At 41.9% G+C, this 23,033-nt stretch overlaps 1 protein-coding gene across 3 annotated transcripts in view; it reads right to left on the bottom strand.

The window, feature by feature from the left end:
* Positions 1 to 23,033, bottom strand: part of ENOX2 (ecto-NOX disulfide-thiol exchanger 2) — a 363,942-nt gene that overhangs the window by 219,395 nt on the left and 121,514 nt on the right. For 2 of the 3 annotated variants that reach the window (XM_030209544.1, XM_030209543.1), the window contains exon 6: positions 12,024 to 12,263. The exons of the other annotated variant lie outside the window; for it this stretch is intronic. In XM_030209544.1, coding sequence (XP_030065404.1) covers positions 12,024 to 12,263 — 240 coding nt within the window. The remainder of the gene's footprint in view (positions 1 to 12,023; positions 12,264 to 23,033) is intronic. 3 annotated transcript variants of the gene reach the window in all.

Raw genomic sequence — 23,033 nt, 5'->3', positions numbered from 1 at the left:
GAGAGAGTGAGTCTGGGTGTGAGTGTGTCTGTGAGAGAGAGAGTATGTGTGTGTGTGTGAGAATGAGAGTGTGTGCAAGTGCGTATGTGAGAGACAGTGTGAGAGATTGTGTTTCACACAGACAGTGTGTGCGAGAGTGTGTGTGAGAGACAGACTCTCTGTGAGACTGAGTGTATGACACCAAGAGAGTGTGTGACTGTGTGACACATAGAGAGTGAATGTGATACAGTGTGAGACATAGAGTGTGTGAGAGACAGAAAGAGAAAGAAATTGACTGTGAGAGACAGAGAGTGTGTGTGTGTGTGTGTGTGTGTGTGTGTGTGTGACAGAGATACCCCCCCCCTGTTGGAATGTAATTGTATTTTACATGCATTGCCTGTCACCTATTATTTCTCTGTGATTACTCTGTGACCTCTGATGTGAATTACTTAGAGAGGTCACACAGCTATGCAACTTCCTGTGGGGGCAGATGCAGCACATGCAGCACATGGAGCACATGGAGCTCATGATCTCTCCTAACCTGAGAGGATCTATGGTGGTGTGAGCATCCATTACCATCTAAGCACATGGAAGGAGCTGATAATACAAATGTATAGTAATATGTATATATAAGCCTGTCTGACTATAATCTAACTACAAACTGTGAGTAAACAGATGTTTTGTTACTTCAACTTTAAAGTGACTCAGCAGTGAATTATTCAGGGGTGAATGAGAGAGAGATGAAGAAAGAAATTAACATTTCTAAAGCTGAAGCTGTGTGTACTAAAATCTGCTAATTATTTACTACAAATAATCCAACAAAAGGGTTATGGGCCCAGGGGCCAGGAATTGAAAAAGAAGAGAAATATTACCAGGCAGAAAAAAAGGCCACATTTTTCTCTTAAGTTTTAAAGGAAAGATTCAGTCTGTCTCTCTCTCCCCCCACACAGCAGACAGAAGGCTAAGAAAATGGCTGAGGGAAGAAATTCACCATTGTTCTATTCTCTCAAGGTGCCTAAATTAACTGAGTTTAATTATCAGCAGTGGGAATTAAGATTCATATGTCTCCTTCGAGCAAAAAGATTAAATATATGCTTAGACCAAGACAGAACAGCTGAAAATATGGCTGAATGGGACAATGCAAACTATTATGTGAAGTGCATGCTTTTGGAAGCTCTCTCAGAGAAACAAGCCATATTAGTGGAGGGAAAAGATACACCAAAGGACATTTTATATAAACTGAGAACTATGTATGCAACTACATATGCAAAGCAGCAACCAATTTGGTTGGCAGAGTTGAATGAAACCAAATTAAGGGATAAAAGTAAATGTAATGATCACATTATGCATCTTATGTCTTCATTTCAAAAGCTAGAACTTTCTGGAATTCCCATGTGTGATGCATTGAAAAGAGCATTTCTTTTTACCTCACTATCAAAGAAGTTTGATGTTTTTAGGTCTGTAAATGAGGCCATTGAAGGGCAATCTTTTGAACAGACAACATCAAAACTAAGGCAGGAATGCATAATAAATGATTCTGAGGAGATGTGTTCTCAAAGCAAGTCAGAGAGAAATGAAACAAATTTCTTGGCAAAGAACAGAGGAAGGCGGAGCTATGGGAAAACTCCACCCAAGGGCAAGCTGATTTGCTACTCATGTGGAAAGGAGGGACATGTATCTAAATGGTGTAAGGAAACACAAAACACTCCCTCTAGCTCACCTAAGCCAATGGAACTAAAGAATTTTCAAACCAGGAAATGTATGAAGGACAAAGATAAACACAAGGGCTTTCTAATGGCAGAAAAATCTTTGACTATGGTAAATAATAATTCAAATGAAAGTACTTGGATTTTGGATTCGGGGAGCACATGCCATTTAACCAATTGTAAGGGTTTCTTTCAGGAAATGTGTCCAGAGGAAGGTATTCTTAAAACTGCAAACGCAGGGACTGCTAAGATCCAAGCAAAAGGTATTGGATTCTTAAAATGCAAAGTGTCTAATGAAGTTAAAGAAATTCCTGTAAGTGATGTCTTGTATATTCCCCAAGCAGTTTGCAATATGCTTAGTGTATCTACATTAGATAAGAAGGGATTTGTGATTCATTTTGAAAACAGTAAGTGCACAATCTCTAAAAATGATGAAGTGTATGCTGAAGCTTTTATGCATAATGATGTTTATAAACTGAGCATTTCAGGTGAAGCCTCACATATGGCGCAAGTAAGGAAGAATGATGGTAAATGTAGTCTGGAAATCTGGCACCGCCGCCTGGGACATCGTGATTCTAAGGTGATCCAGGATCTTTACAGTAAGCAACTGGCCACCGGCATTCAGATAAGTGCAGATGCTGGTAAAATGGAGAAATGCATAGACTGTGTTACTCAAAAAGGTGTGAGACCCTCATTTCCTGCATACACAGGAAATAGGAGTAATAAAGTACTGGACTTAATACACAGTGACTTATGTGGACCGTTTAATATCCCATCATTGGGAAATAACAGATTTGTGCTAATATTCTTGGATGATTTCTCTAGATATTGTGTGGCCTATTTGCTGAAAGAAAAAAGTCAAGTCACAGACATGCTGAAGAAATACGTAGCCATGGTGAGAAATAAATTTGAAAGAAAACCAAAGGTTCTTCAGACCGACAATGGTGGTGAGTTCACTTCACAAAGCATGCGCACATTTCTAGAACAAGAAGGCATTCAGCATATCACAACAGTAGCTTACACACCAGAGCAAAATTCTGTTGCAGAGAGAAAATTTAGGTCACTTGTGGAAATGACCAGATGTATGCTGTCAGATAGCAATCTCCCTAAAAGACTATGGGGGGAAGCCATTCTCACAGCAGTGTACCTACAAAACAGAATGCCAACTAAAGGCGCTGAGCGCACACCACATGAGACATGGCATGGTAGGAAGCCAAATCTGTCACACATAAGAACATTTGGAAGTACAGCATATGCTCATGTACCAAAGCAAAGAAGGCATAAGCTGGATTCCACAACAGAAAGGGGCATTTTAGTTGGCTATGCTCCAGGACACAAAGGATATAGAATTTTGAATCTGAAAACTGGCATTGTTGGCATAAGACATGTTACATATTTTGATGAAAACAAAAGGGTTGATAAAGGCTGGATTATCCCAGATGAGCCTTATCATCCAGAATATGAAACTAGAACCATAATAGACATGCCAGTGTATATAAATGCCATACCAAGGCAGATGTCTGAAAGCAACTCATCTGTATCTAACGAGGAACAGGCAGAGGAAGCAGACACAGAAAGGATCATTGAAGAAGACAGTACAGTTGGAGAAGGGGAATCAATTGGAGAAGGACTCTCAGATTTAGAGGATGCGGAAAGGTCAGACCAACCTGTTGTCAGACGCTCATCCAGGGAAAACAAAGGTGTTCCACCCCTAAGACTGTCTTACCTAACAAAGTCAGCAGAAGCTCAAGAGCCCTTAACATGGGATGAGATTGAGAAAATGCCAGCAGAAGAAGCTGCTGAATGGCATAAAGCTGCACAAGAAGAAATTGATGCATTGGATAAAAATAATACTTGGATTCTTACAAAATTACCTCCTGGCAAGAAAGCTATAGGATGCAAATGGGTATTCAAGTTAAAAAGGAATGCACAAGGAAAAGTGGAAAGGTATAAAGCCAGATTAGTGGCAAAGGGATATCTTCAAAAATATGGAGAAGATTTTGATGAAGTGTTTGCACCTGTAGTGAAACACACGACAATAAGAACACTTCTGAGCATTGCAGTCTCAAAAGGCATGCAAGTCAACCACATTGATGTGAAAACAGCGTTTCTTCATGGAGAAATAACTGAAGATTTGTACATGGAACAACCAACAGGTTTCATAAATACAAAACAAAGACAGCTAGTGTGTAAATTAAACAAAGGTCTTTATGGATTAAAGCAAAGTGCAAAATGTTGGAATGAAAAATTGCATGAAATATTGACAAATTTAGGATTTAAGCAAGGTGAAGCAGATAAATGTTTGTACACTAGGTGCAGAAATGGACAATATGCATACATTTTAGCTTTTGTTGATGATCTGCTCATTGCAAGCAAAAGTGAGCAAGAGTACAAGGACATTGTAAAGTGTTTAAACCTCAATGTTGAGATAAAAGAACTTGGTAATGTGTCATACTATCTTGGTATAGAAATTGAGAAACAAAATGATGGTTCTTATCTTCTAAGCCAGAAGCAGAAAATAAATGAGCTTATTGAAAGTTTAGGTATGCAAGATGCCCAAGTTGTAAGCACTCCCATGATCACTGATTTTCTGAAGGATGAAACAGTAAGAGAACCTTTACCAGATAACATCCAATATAGATCAGCCATAGGTAAGCTTTTATATCTAGCTACCACATACAGGGCTGATATAGCAAATGCAGTAGGAATTTTGAGCAGAAGGGTCAGCTCACCTACCAAATCAGATTGGACTGCAGTTAAAAGGATGGTAAGGTATTTAAAGGGTACCATTGATTGTAAATTAAAGATTTCAGCCAATAGTAATCCAAAACTAATATGTTACTGTGATTCAGATTGGGCAGGGGATCATTCTGATTATAAATCCACAAGTGGATATGTGTTTATGTATGGAAATGTACACATTTCATGGGCCAGTCATAAACAAAGTATTGTGAGTTTGTCTTCTACAGAAGCTGAATACGTGGCCGTATCGGAAGCGTGCAGAGAACTGATGTGGATTGAAAAACTTTTGCTGGATTTCGGAATAGCTGAAAAGAGACCAATCCAGTTAATGGAAGATAATCAGAGCTGCATCCGACTGTCACAGAATGACAAGGTTCAGTCACGCACCAAGCACATCGCAACGAAATACCACAACGTGCGAGAGTTGGCGAAAGAAGGGGTCATCAGTCTACACTATTGTCACACCAGTGAGATGACAGCTGACATCATGACCAAACCGTTACCCAGAGAACATTTTGTGAATCTGCGTATAAAGCTTGGACTTTGTATGAATAAATAATTGCATGACAGTTATGCATGAGAAGGGGTTTGTTGGAATGTAATTGTATTTTACATGCATTGCCTGTCACCTATTATTTCTCTGTGATTACTCTGTGACCTCTGATGTGAATTACTTAGAGAGGTCACACAGCTATGCAACTTCCTGTGGGGGCAGATGCAGCACATGCAGCACATGGAGCACATGGAGCTCATGATCTCTCCTAACCTGAGAGGATCTATGGTGGTGTGAGCATCCATTACCATCTAAGCACATGGAAGGAGCTGATAATACAAATGTATAGTAATATGTATATATAAGCCTGTCTGACTATAATCTAACTACAAACTGTGAGTAAACAGATGTTTTGTTACTTCAACTTTAAAGTGACTCAGCAGTGAATTATTCAGGGGTGAATGAGAGAGAGATGAAGAAAGAAATTAACATTTCTAAAGCTGAAGCTGTGTGTACTAAAATCTGCTAATTATTTACTACAAATAATCCAACACCCCCCTCCCTCTCTCTGAGCCTTACTGTGCAGGACGCTGAGCTCTGGCTGTGCTTCAAGGAACTGACCAATCCTATTTAATAGAATGCACCTCCAACATTCTGAAGCCGAGAAACCTTGTGTGGTTGGTCAACTCTGCTTGTGACGAACCCGGAAGTACATGATGTCAATTCAGGAGATGGATACAGAGCGCAGGGATGCCTCAGCCATGCAGTCAGCTTCAGAATGTTGGAGGTGCATTTTATTATATAGGATATTTAAATAAGTAGTATGTTTAAATAAGTACTCCCTGGTAAGAAAAATGATATAAGGAAATGAATACTTCTTAATAAGAGTTTTTTTTTTAGAAAGATATAAAACATGAAAAACTAAGAAAAAACAGTGGACTATGTTGAAACACTGAGAGCTAAACTATCAGCAGGAGATGCCAAGACAGACAGTAAAGATTGCGTCAAGCCACAGAGAGGCAATGGGGAAAGTGATGCCCTAAGTGAAGAGGGCCTTGTTCGAAAAGAAGCAAGGGCATCTGCAGAAGGCTGACTGGGGGGGGGGGGGGGGGGGGCAGTAACAATTTTGCCTGACCAGTAAGAAAAGCAGAAAGGGAGAATAATGTTCTACAGGGATTGCTTCAATTACTCAATTAGCTACTTTAAACTGAAAAGAATAATGTCGACAAGATTCTTTATAATTTGATAACAATTATGAAGTTTTGTACTTAAGCCATTTTTTCTCTACATTACATACTTGGTGACTAGTAGATCAAGACCACTATGGTACCAAGGTTGAAGAGAGGCATGATTTGTGATAGTGGGGGAAGAAGCTTGGGGAGATAGCTGGAAAGCCACCCTCAACTTCAGTAAATTCATCAGATGATGATTTTCTGGGGAGACCATAATCCCCAAACAGGCCCATGTACATGGGCTCCCCAGCCCAATTTGGATGCATTGATGAGAGCAATTTGTATTGAAAGAATTTGGAAGGAAATTCCTTTTATCAGATTGGACTGATCCAACAGGACAGACTCTTACAGAGAACTGGCGACACAGATTACATCCCACAGGTACTGAGTGGCCTGAGTCCACTGTGTGCTCAATGAGATCGTTTCATTTTCAGATGTTAACAAGAAAAGTAAGCCGACTGCAGCATGTAAACAGACAACAACAGTGAAGGTGCTCCAAGGAAAGAAGCGCTGCCAAATTGTCACTAATCAATGTTTATTGAAAAACGTTTTTGACGCATTGCCTGAATCGGGGGCCATCTAATCCTTAACAAAACAGTTGAAAGGCAGTTATGTGGAAAACAAATGGTTGCTCCTCTCTTTACAATGGTATGATCTACACTTGTAAATGCCTTTGAATTCAGAATGGGTGCAGATCATACCACTGTAAAGAGAGGAGCAACATTTATTGGCGAAAAGCCTTTGGCAGCTCTATTTTCATATGTGTCAAGAGTTGCATTAAAAACATCAGTGTGGTAATCTTTTCTGTGGGAGAAAGGCCTTTGAGGTGTGTATAAAAGAGCTCCTATAAATTCCAACTGAGTTGACTTAGCAATTCCAGCATAGAGATGGTTGTATGAATGGACCTTTGGATTCCTTCTGGAGATGTGCTCTTGATCAACCAATCATTGAAACAGGGAAACACATTCATTCCTAGTCTGTAGATATGCTGCTACTTTGGCAAGGTACTTTGTGAACACCAGAGGAGCTGATCTGAATCCAAATAGGACCAATACTGGTAATAATGTTTCCCTATTACAATTCTGAGATACATCCAAATCACCAGAAATCTCTTATTTGAGTGTATGCACCCTTTGACTTGAGAGACCATAACCAGTCTTCCTTTAGAAAGTAATGAATGAGAGTGCCAAGGTAAACCATCTCCCCTCGCCCATCTTTGACAGAAGGCACACCATCTCCCTTCCCTCATGTTCCCTTTACCTTGGTGGAATGGGTTTGACTGCACTGGCTCCAAGAGTGAAGAGCTCCTTGGTAAGTATTTCCTCATATGAAGAAATCAACCATGGTACTCTCAGAAAACAAGCTTGTGGAGTGCGAATAGATGAAGTCAGTGCCCTAGGAGGACGAGTGCATGCACAGTGATGCAAAGTGAGTGGCGTAAGCAGCTGAGTCATTCACACATTTGTAGGAATCAGGGAAAGCTTTGTGGTTCCAGTTCCCGGAGCTAAATAAAGTGCTATGCCACTAATTATTTATTAAAGTGCCAGGGGAAAGAGTGTATAGGCAAGGGGCTATCAGACACAAGGCCCTTTTGCCCTTTGCGATGTATTCTCTTGAACTGTACTGGATATGGTGTCACAGGTCTTATTATGTATTAGCCATTTCCTTTTGTGTATAATTTTATAAAAACCTCAATAAACAAATTTGAACATAAAATGCTGGATCATCAATAAAAATTGTTGAAAAATAAAGTGCCAGGGGACTGGCAAAGATGCAGAGGGGTCCTTTTATGCAGCAGCAAGTCTGTAGCATGATTCGCGTTTAAAACCTATAAGAACAGACATGTGATGCTAGGCTAGGGTTAGGACGCCGCAGGACAGAGCTCTGAGGCCCCTGAGATAACATCTACTCCCCCGCAGTGCAAGAAGGCGGTTTAGCAACCCACAAGTGGCGAAAGTACGTTCAGAACATCACAGTAGAGCGAGCCAAAGGAAGTATACAACAAAAGCAGACGATATGACTTCCAAAACACAGCGTAAAGACGGAGCACGAGGGCGAGCAGGAGACGGCGGATCCTGGCCCCTTGGGAGAAACAGTGAGCTCCGCCTGGGCAGCGGAAATCACAGCGGAGGTTTCGCAACTGTTGGAATCATCGGTGGACATAAAATTACAGAAGATATCTGAAAAGTTGGACACAATGGATGGCAAGTTGGAGGGGCTGCGCACTAATATGACAAGCTTCCAGCAAAGACTATCGGATATGGAGGATCGGTGCACGCAGCAGGAAAGCCAACCTAAGGAGTGGAAGAAGAAGATATTTCAGTTAGAACTGAAACTGGAGGAATCTGGAAAACTAGTGAAAAAGGCCCGTTTCTGACAGAAATGAAACGGGCGCTAGCAAGGTTTTGCTCGGAGTGTGTGTTTGAGAGAGTGCGTATGAGATTCACTGTGTGAGAGTGAATGTGCGAGTGTGTATGTGCGAGTGTGTATGTGCGAGTGTGTGTGTGTGTGACAGAGAGTGAGACTGGGTGCGAGTGTGTCTGTGAGAGGGAGAGTGTGTGTGTGGGAATCAAGAGTGCGTGCCAGGGGCCCCTCCCTCCCAGTTCCAGGGGCACCCCTCCATTCCCGCCTCCGAGTTCCAGGGTCATCCCCCCCTCCCTCTGAGTTCCAGGGTCCCTTCCAGTTTCAGGGCCCCTTCACCCTCCCTCATAGTTTGAGGGTCCCCACCCTCCCAGTTCCAGGGTCACCTTCCCTCCCTCCCAGTTCCGTAGTCCCCCTCCCAGTTCCAGGGTCCCCCTACCAGTTTATTTATTATTTATTGCATTTGTAGCCCACATTTTCCCACCTCTTTGCAGGCTCAATGTGGCTTACAATACATGAATGGTGGAAATATATTAGAAAATAACATTTAGTGTTACAGAAGGATCTTGGTCAACATGATAATGATAAAACATGATAGTAGTATTACAAGCAGATATTGTAAAATAGTCCTGAATATATGTGAGGAGTTGTGTGTATTCACATTGGTTGATCTTTGTGGTATGCCTTGTTAAAGAGATGGGTCTTCAGTAGTTTGCGGAAGCTCGTTAGTTCGTGGTTCGTTTTTAAGTTGCGTGGCAGTGCGTTCCATAACTGTGTGCTCAAGTAGGTAAAGTTTGACGTGTGCATTAATTTGTATTTTAGACCTTTGCAATTAGGGAAGTGCAAATTAAGGAATGTGCGGGATGATATTATGGCATTCCTCCCCCTCCCTCCCAGTTCAACGGTCCTGTCCCCTTCCCTTCCTCCCTCCCTCCAAGCTGCTTGGGGGGGGGGGGGTTGCTATTTGCTGTCAACGTAAGGAGAGACTGCTTCTGGCGTCCAGCAGCTAAGTCCTGTTGTGACCAACAGGCAGCTGGAGCTCCCTCATACTCTGACACACATTGACAGGCAACGGCAGGCCTGACGCAGCCATGGGCACTTACCTGGATAAAGTTTGTATTGTTGACAAATGATCTGACAATACAGAGTTTAAAATTGCTGTTTCTACCAGGTAGAATATTTTTTAAAGCTGTTTTAGTGATATTTAATTTAGATTTCATGATATTCATATGTACAGATGGGTAGTTTTCAAATAAATGAAAAAGGTGTGCAGTAAGAACTCAAAAACCTTTTGTCCTTTACCTTTTAAGGCGCAGTTTATCCAGTAGAAACAGCTTTAGACGTGTTTCAGATGGAAGAAGAAAAAAAAAAACGACAATGTGGATCAGCAGCTCCTAGGTGTGCTTGGTTTTGAGTGTATGGGAATGACGGCTGTGTTGGGGAGTGGAAATAGAGATTAACCAATGGGCTTCCTTGCTTACACAGTGTAGTTGATTGGGTCACTTTCACTCGTGTGTAGTAATCGTCCTGCTGCATGGCCAGAGTCGGAGAGGAGAGGGGGTGCAGCGGCGATTTTGTTGGTTTTGTGTGTTTGGGAATGACGGCAGCGTTGTGGAGTGGAAACAGAGATTAACCAATGGGCTTCCTTGATTCGTTGAGTGTCAGTGCTCCGCCCTCAACGTCATCACGTTTGACGTGAGGGCGGGGCAGACACTCATGGGCAAACCAGATATCTATGCCACTTCAAGTTTCTGGCCTGAGGCTTCATTAGAACGTTGGAGGTGCGTTTTATATATAGAGATAGGGCAAGAAGGAATAACCTTAGACTGGTTGGGATCCCGGAACCCACGAGGGAAGTGGATTTAAGGGAATTCCTTGAGTCATGGCTGCCCAAGGTGTTGAAGCTGCAGAACTTGGAGAAAAATTTGAAAATAGAGCGAATGCACCGTTTCGGCCAGTCGCGACAAGATGCATGTTACGTTTTCAAAGCAGGAACTGGGTTGTGAGCCCTTGTGCCACTGCCGAGGAGCGGCAGTGGCAGGCAAAACCACCCCACACCGGAGACTAGGCAAATCTCAGGCAAGCAGTTAGGCTTCACCTGCACTTGGCCACTTTTCACCCAGAGTTGAGCTCTGGGCTTCAGGTGGCCGGCAGGACTTGCTGGACAGGGCAGGACTGGATAACAGCAAGGCAGCACAGGGTCTGAGGGTCAGAGGGGAAAGGGAGGAACAGAAAGCTGCAGAACAGCCAAAAAACAGGGAACAAACACTGACTAACAAGACACAGAACTCAGAGCTGCAAGCAGCCCCAAAGCCAGAACACAGACAAACAGAAACTAAACACAGAATTACAAACAAGAAACCAGGCTAGGCAAGCAAACCTAAACTAAACACAGACTAACAAGAAACAGGCAAGAATCTCAGGCAACAACCGAACTAATAAGCCCAGCAGGCAGCTGAGACTCAGGTGCAACAATCACCAAGTAACTAAGGGTCGGGCAGCCTGGAAGATCCGGACTGGGCTGAGCTGAAATCTGGAACGGGTGACAGCACACCGACAATCTAATACAGCCAGCACACAGAGACAGAGACAGAACTAACTTACAAAGAACAGACAGAAGCCAGCTCAGAAGCTGACCACAGGAAATAAGGCGAGTCTGAGAGGGGTCACGGCCACAGACGTGACAATGCACAACGCCCGAGAGTGGTAATCTGTAAAATATTAAATTACACTCACAAGCAGGAGATTTTGAGAGCTTGGCGATCGATGGGCAAAGTGTGCTATGAAACACATAGCATATTATGTTTTCAAGATTATTCATCGGCAGTGGTGGCGCAGCGCAAGCAGTTTGTGGAAGCATGTACGGAGCTATTCAAGAAACGTGTCCGTTTTGCGTTGCTGTACCCTGCTCGGTTGAGGGTCCATCATGATGGCAAGCCTCACTTTTTCAGCAGATAGACGGTGGAGCGGAGAAGGGAGTCGGAGAGACAGCAAGATGAATCTAGTTGGGACTTCAGCATGAGAGTCAACGGTGGTTGGAGATGCTTGTGAAGAACAGAGGGAGACTCCAGACCCGTAAGAGTCTTGAGGGGAACAAGATCTTTGTATTAAACTCTAAGAGGGACTAAACTGAGTATTGATAATAACTGGAGGGGGGGGGGGGGGGCTTGGATCCGAGATTGTCTAAAAATGGGAACTGAGTGGTGCCTCGGGGTATTACATTTAAGTATGGTTATTGGCAGTTAGAGATATGACTGTGTTAGGTCGTATGATTTGGTGGGTTAGTTTTTCTTTACAAAGTTGTGGTTGCGGGGGATGGGGGCAGGGTGATAGCGTGACTGGTTCTCTAGAGAGAACAATGTTAGGTTGTTTTATGGGAGGAGGGAGGGGTTGGGAGGCGGGGAGAGGGTGGGAGGTGGGGGGGGGGCTTCAATGTTTTTTTAATTATTTATTTCTTTGTATCATATATAAGAAGATGTTTGATGCACATTACACAAGAGTTTGTTATACCTTTTAATTTTTCAGCCAAAAGGATGCACTCATGGTCAGAATAATGGACAACAGGAGAAGGAGAAGGAGAGGGAGGGTGAAATTTCTCTTCCTCTATCCTTCTACGATGACGCTCTTCCCTTGCTAGCATCCGCTGCTTACACTCCCACTCATAGAAATCATCACGGGCCTGTGCAAAATCTACATGTAAACGGCCTGTATCTTTCTTGTCTGTGCTAGACCCCAGTCTTATTCGGTACCCTAAAACAAAAATATAGAACATGTCAGTGGCTAGGAGAAAATAAAGTCAGAAACAATACCATCTTAGTAAAAGAAAGCCAGACACACATGCCATCTTTAGTAACGGGCTACTGAAGCACTAATTCTCTGATTCTCAAGAATGACCCCATGGTCCCATAGATGGACAACAATGGTCTAATTTTTCAGCTTGCCCCAAGGAATTCTGCAAGACTGAAAGCATCACAGTGGATTAAATGACACACAGAATACCAAGATCAGCTCAAAATATCTGGCTGCAAAAGCTGCTGCAATATTTTAGAAAAAAATTTTTTTTTTTTTTTTTTTGGGGGGGGGGGGGGCAATTATTTAGATTGTTTTTAATATAAAGCAAAATGATGCATCTATAATCTTAAAAAATTTTCAAGCATTTGTAGGCTGGATCTATGTATAAACTGGAGGAATTGCCATCCCATTTACAAATTAGCAAATAAATTAAGGCCAACAAAAATTTGAAGGGAATAGCTCCTCATTGGATTAACTTAATACATTTCAGAATTGCCTTTCAGAGCTACACTCTCCTCTCTGACTATATTGGTTCCACTGAGTATTCAGTTCCTATTGAGCCTACCCCATAATGGAGTCAAGCAAATGAAGTCACATGAACTGAGGCTGTCATGTCACCTATAAAGATTATCACGGAGAGAGTAGAAACATACTGACTTCCTTCAATAGCAAATTATGCCATTTCTTTCCTTTTCCCTTTGATAGGGCAGAAATATTTTTTACCAATGTAGTGTTTAGAAGTGTCCTTATAAACTGGATAACATATTTGATTTCTGGAAGAACAAACAGAAGAATTCAGTATTGACAATGTATAATGTTCAAAGTGAAAAGAAGATATTTCAGAAGAAACAAAATATGAGAGCATATATCCATTAAATTCAGCAATCACTGCTAATTGTTCTTGCCCAACATCGAAGCGTGATTTCTAGGAAATTCATGTTCAATTTTTCTTTCCAAGGAAATTTATTCAGAACTCCAAGATCTGATACTGAAAACAGACCACCTGATTTTTGGGAATTCTGGCACTTTGATTGCATTCATCCTCAGAAGAGGTATGAGCTCTTGCTCTAGGTGTTATATTGCCACATGCAGTAGGAGGCAGCAACTCCTGGCTGTTTTGAAGATGAGGTTGATACCCTTGGGATACAAGTTTTAAAACCTTTATTTGATATGACATAATATTACACTTTGTTGTAAAATTTATTTTATTTGATTGGAGGAGTGGCCTAGTGGTTAGAGCACCGGGTGCCCGAAGGAGAATGCACAGTGGGAGACTCCTGAGGCAGGCCTGTGGCCGAAACACAGTACTGTGTCGAGTCTACAATAAAGTTTGCTCCTTTATATACCACCACAGTCTCAGCGTCCTGGAGTCATTGGTCCACTTCCCACTTTTTTTTTTTAATCTGTCGGCTTATTAGGACTGCATCAGGAGTCTACTACAAAGCAACATTGAAAATCAATAAGTCATATAGAATATACAACATGAAAGTATAAAAACAAATTGTGACACAGTAATATCAATTAAAATAAGTAAATTAAAGGATATACACAGAAAACTTGTTGAAATACTATTGTTTCTCAGAAGAATTATTATACAACAATCAAATCTTGGTATAATTTCACTATAGAACAATGACAACATTGCTTAAATTAAATAAAATCTTCTAAGGAATATATAAAAAGTTGTTTTTTTTAAATAAATACTTCGTGTTCAATAATTACATCTACTTGTAGTATCTAGTAAAGACTATGTATAGAATTAGAACTTGAATGCCTAGATATATATCCAAACTAGTGAAAATGATCTATTAAACTATATAGATTGAACAAAAGGAACGACATTATAAAGATCTGTCAGTGTTATATATTAAACTAGTAAAAAAGGCCCGTTTCTGACACAAATGAAACGGGCGCTAGCAAGGTTTTCCTCGGAGTGTGTATGTTTGAGAAAGTGTGTGTGAGAGTGACTGTGTGAGAGAGTGAATGTGCGAGTGTGTGTGTGACAGAGAGAGAGTGAGACTGGGTGCGAGTGTCTGTGAGAGAGAGAGTGTATGTGTGAGAATGAGAGTGTGTGCCATGGGCCCCCCTCCCTCCATTGTCGTCCCCCCCTCCCTCCGTGTTCCAGGGTCGTCCGTCCCCTCCCTCCCTCCCTCCGAGTTCCAGGATCCCGCTCCCTCCCTTCCAGTTCCAGCACCCCTCCCTCCGAAGATTAGAAGTCATCTTCACTTACCAAATCGGGGTTACGGCGTTCGTCAGCAGCGTTAAAAAGCGTGCAGGCTCGGCCCTTCTCTCTCAGCTCTGGCAAGGGCGGGACAAGAGCTGAGAGAGAGAGAGAGAGAGGGGCCGAGCCTGCACGCCTTTTACCACCACTGCTGCTGGCCGCCATAAACCCGACCTGGTAAGTGAAGATGACTTTTAAAATTTGGAGGGAGGGGGCCTGGAACTGGAAGGGAGGGACGAAGACACCCTCATGCGTGTGACGTCGCGTTCCGTTGTCTGGCAACTCTGCAGCGTTCCCTTCCAGTGATTGGTCACTGCTGCTGGTGATGAACCAGGAAGCACGCAAACGTCAGGACAGGACATGGATACAGCAGGAGCACAAACCCTTCAAGGCTTCACTGACACGGAGTCAGCTTCAGAATGTCGGAGATGCTTTTTATTATATAGGATAGTAGTGTGGAGGAAATTAAATGTTCTCAAAAAAACAGGTGACAGGAAACAACTTCTACTACAATTACACTTTATTTCTTCATACATGTACTTTTTCTCACTATATACCATCTTGGTTACTTTATTATCTCACATGGGGTGTGAAACTGGATATCCAGCTTATAATCGAAAGTAATCGCTGGCTATTTCCCCGACACAAATCGGGATATGGCCGGAGATTTCGCAAAAGCGGCGAAAAGCGTATAATCGAAAGCTACATTTGTGATAGCTTCGCCGCTTTCCCTTCACCTCACCGGCGAAAGTTCAAAGGGGCGTGTTGGCGGCAAAGCGAAGGCGGGACATGGGCAGGCTTGGGCGTGGCTACCAGATGGCCGGCTTTCGCGGATAATGGAAAAATAAAACCCGGCGATAAGCAGTATTTCGCTGGGTTTACTTGGTCCTTTTATTTTCACGACCAAGCCTCAAAAAGGTGCCCCAACTGACCAGATGACCACCGGAGGGAATGGGGGATGACTTCCCCTTACTCCCCCAGTGGTCGCCAACCCCCTCCCACACTAAAATTATTAAAATACAAACCTTTTTTGCCAGCCTGTATGCCAGCCTCAAATGTCATACCCAGCACCCTGACAGCAGTATGCAGGTCCCTGGAACAGTTGTTGTTGGTTGCAGTGGACTGCAGAAAGGCAGAGCCAGGCCCATCCCCCCCTACCTGTTCCACTTGTGGTGGGTAATGTTGAGCCCTCCCAAACCCCCCAAAACCCACTGTACCCACAGGTAGGTGCCCCCCTTCAGCCCTTAGGGCTAGGGTAATGGTGCACACTTGTGTGCAGTGGGTTTGGGGGGGGGATTTGGGGGACTCAGCACACAAGGGAAGGGTGCTATGCACCTGGAAGCTAATTTGGTTGTTTATAAAAGATGTTTGAAGTGCCCCCTAGGGTGCCCGGTTGGTGTCCTGGCATGTGAGGGGGACCATTGCACTACAAATGCTGGCTCCTCCCACGGCCAAATGCCTTGGATTTCGCCGGATTTGAGATCGCCGGCAGTTTTTTCCATTATCGCGGAAAAACAAAACTGGCGATCTCAAACCCACCGTATTATCGAAAAAAAAGATGGCCGGCCATCTTTTTTGAAAATACGGTTCCGGCCAGCTGTTGCGCCGCCGCCAAAATAGATCGCCGGCGACCTATTTCGCCGGTGACGTTCGATTATTCCCCTCTATGTCTCTTATAACACTTGACATATACTATTCTGTAATGTTTTTTTAGGGCACCAGAAATGAACCTAGATTCATATAACCACACAATTGCCATCTCTTTCATTCATAATATACTTTTACTTTAACTCTATTTGGATTTAAATACGATTTAAACAATTAGTACACACGTTAGACATCACCTTTTCACATGAGCGCTTTTCCTCACGTTCACCTCATATATTTTCACCTAAGAGTAGATTGTTTTTGAATTTCAGTTATTGTAATCCGCAACGTTTCTTTTTTTGCTAACGTCAATCTATACTTACTCATTAAGATGCCATTTTATGAAACATCCTCACAATGTGCCATTATATTATCTTTTTTTTTTTTTTTTTTTTTTACTCAAAAAAAAATATTTATTCAATCTTTCCAAAATGTAACAAGAGTACTGTTCAAAATTGCTCAAAATCTAATGGAGCTCATATAGCAAATACAAAAATTTAAATTTTTGAAGAATCTTGAAAGTCATAGTAATGCTGAACATGTCAGTATCTTACTCCATGCTCAGACTTAGTCTGCCGATGGGACCCATTTCGCCAACTTTATGTTTAAACTTTTTTATTATCAAAAGGCACAATACAATGCAACTTGGAGGCTTCATACAACAAAGTTCAGTTTTCCAATCAGCATTGCAATAACATTATATCTGCTTCATTCACTGATTCCCATTTTTCTGTTCCCCCCTCCCCCTCAACCCCCTCCCCTTCTTATATCATTATTGTCCACAATTGTTAAAAGAAAGTCATAACACATTAACAATATAACACAACTTTTGCTTTGGCAAATATACAATTGTTAATCTACCATTGTTATACCGTGATGTAAGGTGATCCGCTTATCACACTAATGTAATTCAAAACCTCTTATTCCTCTATCCCCTTCCCTACACCCTCCTCCCACTCTTCCCTATTAACCCCCCCCCCCCCACCCCCCTTGACTAACTCAAATTAATATATCCCAATATTGTAGTGATGTGTGGTTCTTTTATAAAGTATTAATGACCAAACTTCGGCCTCTCTGTGTCATTTTTTCCAGGTAGCTACCCCATATTTTAAGAAACCTTATTTTCCTTTTGTATTGTCCTTTAACTTCTTTCGCCTCCCACACTAACAACTGATGCACCCTGTTACGCCAATGCCAGTAAGGTGGTGAGCTGGCTACAGTCCAATATTGCATAATACATTTTTTCGCCACCAGACATAACTTTCGATATAATAATGTTTTGTCAGCATTGAGTCTTAAAGGTTCATCCTTCAAATCTAATATCAACTGTCGTGGATTCATGGCTATTCTACTACCCAAAACATGTGACAGGTAAGTAACTATTTGTCTCCAATATCTCTGTAGTACTACACACCCCCATATCGCATGGTATAAAGTATTGTCATGTCTATTACATTTCAAACAGAGCGCTGTCTCTATACCCCCTGATTTATATAGTTGTACCTGCGTAAAATAAGCTCTGTAAATTATTCGATACGCGCATTCCCTGTAATCTGCGCCCCCAATTATTCTTGGTATATTTTTTATCTGCGCAATAATATCCCATGATTCCAAATTACAACTCATATCTTTTTCCCATCTCTGTCTAATCGTGGCTATCTCCTTCAATGGAGCCAGCTCCCACAACTTCCGATGTATCTGGGATATAGATGGGGCGTTGTCAGATATCTCATCAAAGAATTTTTTGATTTTGTTGCCCAGTTTACACTGCAATGCTGTTTTATCTAATGTTTGTATATAATGTTTAAGTTGACAATGCGCGTATACATCACCCCAGATCTGCTCCCTCTGAGCCAATAGTTGTGACAGTGGCAGTATGTCCCCTCTCTCTCCCAGTACATCAGCTATACAAGTAACACCTGCCTGTGCCCACCTATCAAATGTTTTATTTTCCAGCCCGGGAACGAAAGACGGATTCCCCCTAATGTTTAAATACTCAGTTACTCTTGAATCTCCCCCCAATAGTTCCCCTAAGAATCTCCACGCTGCTCTAAGTGATAATATCAGAACATTTTGTCTAAGTCTATACGGTATCTCCTTTTTCTGTAAATGTGCTAATGTTATCCCATGATATGGACTATATAACGCTTCCTCCATCTCTAGAGGTGTGTGCTCCTGGGTTTGGTATAGCCAATCTCGTGTTTGGCGCAGGAGGCATGCCATATTATAAAACTTTATATTAGGTATTCCCAGGCCCCCTTGCCTCCATCCCCCCAACATATGTTTCAACTGCATCTTAGCCCGTTTTTTTGCCCAGCAGAATCTAGATATCAATCGATATAAGCGCTTGATATCTTTTTGCAATAACACTATGGGCAGTACCTGTAATGTGTATAGCCATCTTGGCAATATCACCATTTTGATAAGACTAATCCTCCCCATCAAAGATAGTGTTAAACTGCCCCATGAATCCAACTGTTGAGTTGTCTGTTCCAACATGTTTGTAACATTTAAAGTATAAAGCTCCTTCAATTTAGCCGGTAGTTGAATCCCTAAATATGTAAAAGACTTGCACGTACGTTTCAAAGGAAATCCTTCCGGCCAATAGGCCCGAATGTCTAAGTTTATCCCAAGAGCTTCAGATTTGTCTATGTTTAATTTAAAGCCCGAGTAATCTCCATATTCTTGAATTAACTCTAGTAGATTGTACAGGGTCTCCTTCGGTTTTGTAATAACCATCATTAGGTCATCCGCAAACGCGGCAAGCTTAAATTCCTGATTTTTAAGTTGTACCCCAGGAATCGCCGCACAATCATATATGTCTCTAATTAAGGGGTCCAACTGCAGTGCAAAAAGTAAAGGTGAGAGCGGACACCCCTGTCTAGTACCTCTACTAATCTGGATCTCCTCCGATATATTCCCATTCACCATCACCTGTGCTCTAGGTTGGTGATACAATGCCCTGATCGCCTGTACAAATCCACCCTGAAATCCATATCTTTCCAGCACAGAGTACAGGAAGGGCCACTCCACTCTATCAAATGCTTTCTCAGCATCGAAACTTATCATTAATGCTTGTGCCTGGGAGTGGCCCAAACCTTCTAATGCTGCCAGTATACTCCTCAAATTTTTGGAAACTGATCTACCTTGTACAAACCCCACCTGAGCTGTGTGGATAAGATGAGGAAGCACTCGCCCCAGTCTATTTGCTAGAATTTTTGCAAATAATTTTGCTTCCTGGTTAATTAATGAAATAGGTCTATAGGAGGTTACCAGTTTTTCATCTCTTTTAGGCTTAGGAAACACAACTATCCTAGCCAAATTTAATTGGTCTGGCATCCTACCATTCTCCATCCATTCATTAAACACCTTGACCAGTGTTGGGACCACCGAGTCACCCATCAATTTATAAAATTCTGCTTTATACCCATCCGGGCCCGGGGCCTTACCCATTTTACTTTGCGTTATTACCCATGTCACCTCATCAGCATTAATTTTTGCATTTAATCGAGTACTATCCCCATCTTGTAATTTAGGGGTCTGAACCCCATCTAAAAATAGCTCTCCCGGAAGTCCTTCTTGTTCCGACGCCTTATAAAGGCTTTGGTAATATGTCTGGAACGCTGATCTAATCTCTTTATTAGTGTGGAGATATTTCCCCTCTTTATTTTTAATAGCTGTTACATTTTTAGATGAATATTTAGATGCTATAAGTCTAGCTAGAAATTTGCCTCCTTTATTTCCATGCTTATATAGCTGAAAGCGATAATAGGCTTGAGATTTCACTTCTCTATCATGTATCAGGGAGTTCAAAGTTGTTTGTAGTTCTATCACCTCTTGTCTAATCTGACTACATGGGGTTAGACCATATTGTCTATTCAACTTAATTAGTCTCTTCTCTAGCCGCACAATTTCCCTATCACGGGCACGTTTATATTGTGACACATAACTTATTATCTCCCCTCTTAATACTGCTTTCGCGGCTTCCCAAAAGCTGGTGGAACTGTCTACCGTACCCTCATTAAAGTGCTTATATTCAGTCCATTTAGCCCGTAAATATTCCCCAAATCGTGGGTCTTTAAACAAGTAGCTTGGAAATGTCCAACTATTTAATTTCTCTTCCTCCCCTCCTCCTTTCCAGCACATTCTAATCACTGAATGATCCGATATAACACAAGGTTCTATATGTGCCTCAGTAATATCTGTTAATAAAGTGTGGGAAGCTAGCAAATAGTCAATTCTAGCCGAGGTGCCATGTGCTCTAGATTGATGGGTATATTCTTTGTCTAGTGGATGCAGTGTCCTCCATATATCTATGAGCCCGAGTGTTGTGCATAGATCCGGCAGACCTCTGGTACTAATCCGCCTTAAATCAGCCGGGGGATGTGATCTGTCCATTATAGGGTCCCAAGTCATATTAAAATCACCTCCCAGCAATAAGGGCAATGGTTCCAGTTGAGTGATCTGCCTAAGCAATCTTTTATAAAATTTTAAATCCAATGTATTAGGAGCGTAAATACTACCCAAGATTATTTTTTGTCTATTTATTGTGGCAATGCAGAGTACAAACCGGCCTTCTACATCTTTAATCGTTTTATGTACTTGGACAGCTATACCTTTTCTAAAAAGTATTGCCACCCCCCCTTTCCGGCCCAAGGCCGCCGTTGCCACACAGTCCGCAACCCACCACTTAGCCAATTTGGTGTGCTCAGCATCTGACAAATGCGTTTCTTGTAACAGCGCTATATCTGTTCCAAGACGTTTAAGCTGTCGCAGAATCTTGGAGCGCTTAATAGGGGAGTGTATACCTCCTACATTCCATGAGGCTACCTTAATTGTTTACCCTCCAAAGTCCCGCCAATCTGTATCAGATTCATCTTCTCCTTTTGAGAGAGGCCAGCCCAGCCTCCAGCCTCCCTCTCGTAAATTTCGGTCTTCTACAAGTTGTGAGAATTTCACTTTTAATACAACTTGAGTTAGTCCCCCCCCCCTCCCCTTTCCCAACCCCATGTTCTCCCTCTTCCCGTTCCCTCCCAGTTCCCCTTCTCTACCCCTTCTGTTCCCTAAGGAAATGGATCACTTCCGACACCCCTTCTCCTCTCTTAATAATATTCTTCTATATGATTCTTATCTCTTGACATTTCAACATTACAGTTTTTCATTCCTCTTCTAACCATATAGGTCTATATATCAATTGTGCTATCACATCCGTTCTATCATATATTTCTTTACCGCATTTAAGCTTTCTTATCAATTAAATTGTCTATCTTTTCTCTTCAGTATGTCTCATATCAGTTGCTATCTGGGAGATTATTTCCCCTTCTTTATACGATACCTGAAGCATTGATAAACAGTTCACTTTTACTTCTGTCTATGTTTACCAGGTTGACAAGTTATAATGCCTTCTTCAATTATTAAGGTTTACCAAAATAGTCCAGTTTCCAACGACATTTATCATCAACTGTCTTAGTCTCTATGATCTTCTCCTTGACTATTTGATATAGCCTCATCTTTTAATTTACTCTTCCCGCTGAGTTTCCCCAGTGGGATATATCTTAAGGGTCTATATGCAGACTTTTTATGATTTCTTGGTGCGTTTTTTATCCGTAATCAGTCCCCTTACAAATTATTCTCAATCTCAGATTTTATTGCATCGCATCATTTCACCGCATTATTGTCCATTTTCCATCTGTTGTACAAAAAGTTTTGCTGTTTCCACTGAGTCAAATATTTTTATTCCCGAGTGATGATTAATTCTCAATTTCGCCGGGTATAGCAGCGCAAATTTAGCTTTCCGGTTGACGAGTTCAGAACAGATTGGTGAAAACTTTTTCCTTTGCGCTGCCACTGCTGCTGAGTAATCTTGAAAACATAATACTTTGCGATTTCCACTGTGCAGTTCTTTCCCATTCCTTAAGGCCTGCAAAATCGCGTTTTTATGGGCAAAGTTTAAAATTTTGCAAATGACTACACGTGGTCTACCTTCTGCCGTCTGCTTTGGGCCTAGACGGTGAGCTCGTTCAATTTTCAGCGGGCCCAAAGATTCCGGTAGTTCAAGTTCCTCTGCCAACCATGTTTCCAAGTATCTGCTTAAGTCTCGATCTCCTTGTCCCTCCGCCAGACCCACCATCCGAAGATTATTTCGTCTTGACCTGTTTTCTAAGTCCTCAAGCTTTTCTTCATAAGAGGCAAGTGTTTTTTTCAGCTGATTTACTTCTGACTCTAAAGTACCAACGCGATCTTCAGTATCACTGGCTCGCTGTTGGTAAGTCACCATTTCTAGCTGAATTTGGTTTACACTGTTATGCAGCGATTCTAACTTAGTGTCTAGTGAGCTGAGTTTTTTCTCCAAAATAGCTTCCAAAGCTTGCGTGACTTCGCCCACTATCTCGGCGGCCCATGCGGATCCAACCGCTGAAGTTCCCGGGCTCGCCGGCGCCGCCATTTTGTCCTCAGCTTGCCGGTTCTTATCTTTCTCTTTTCTGGTTGATTTGGTCGCCATTAGCTTTTGAATCGATAGTAAGTAAATCCTCTAACGTTTCCCAAAGCTTCCTCTTGCCGATAACAATCAAACAAACGCTTTTAGATTGAGTTTTTCAACTCGATTCTTGAGGAGAAGGCAGGAGCAATTCGACTAGCGTCCGCTCCTGTGCATAGCGTCACGTGATCCCCCATTATATTATCTTTATACTATTTTCTATAATTCATTTCTCTATTCCACATACCTTTTTACCTTTATGTCAGCAATGTTATTAAGTTCTAGTCATTTATTATGTCATGGCCGGTGCCTTTTAAGATGACACGGTATATATTTAGTATTTTTTTTATTTTTAAACACAAGCTCATCTTCGAAGTTTTAC

This window comes from Microcaecilia unicolor, chromosome 7 (assembly GCF_901765095.1).
Source record: "Microcaecilia unicolor chromosome 7, aMicUni1.1, whole genome shotgun sequence".
NCBI classification, from domain to species: Eukaryota; Metazoa; Chordata; class Amphibia; order Gymnophiona; family Siphonopidae; genus Microcaecilia; species Microcaecilia unicolor.
This window is presented reverse-complemented; position numbering and strand designations above follow the sequence as displayed.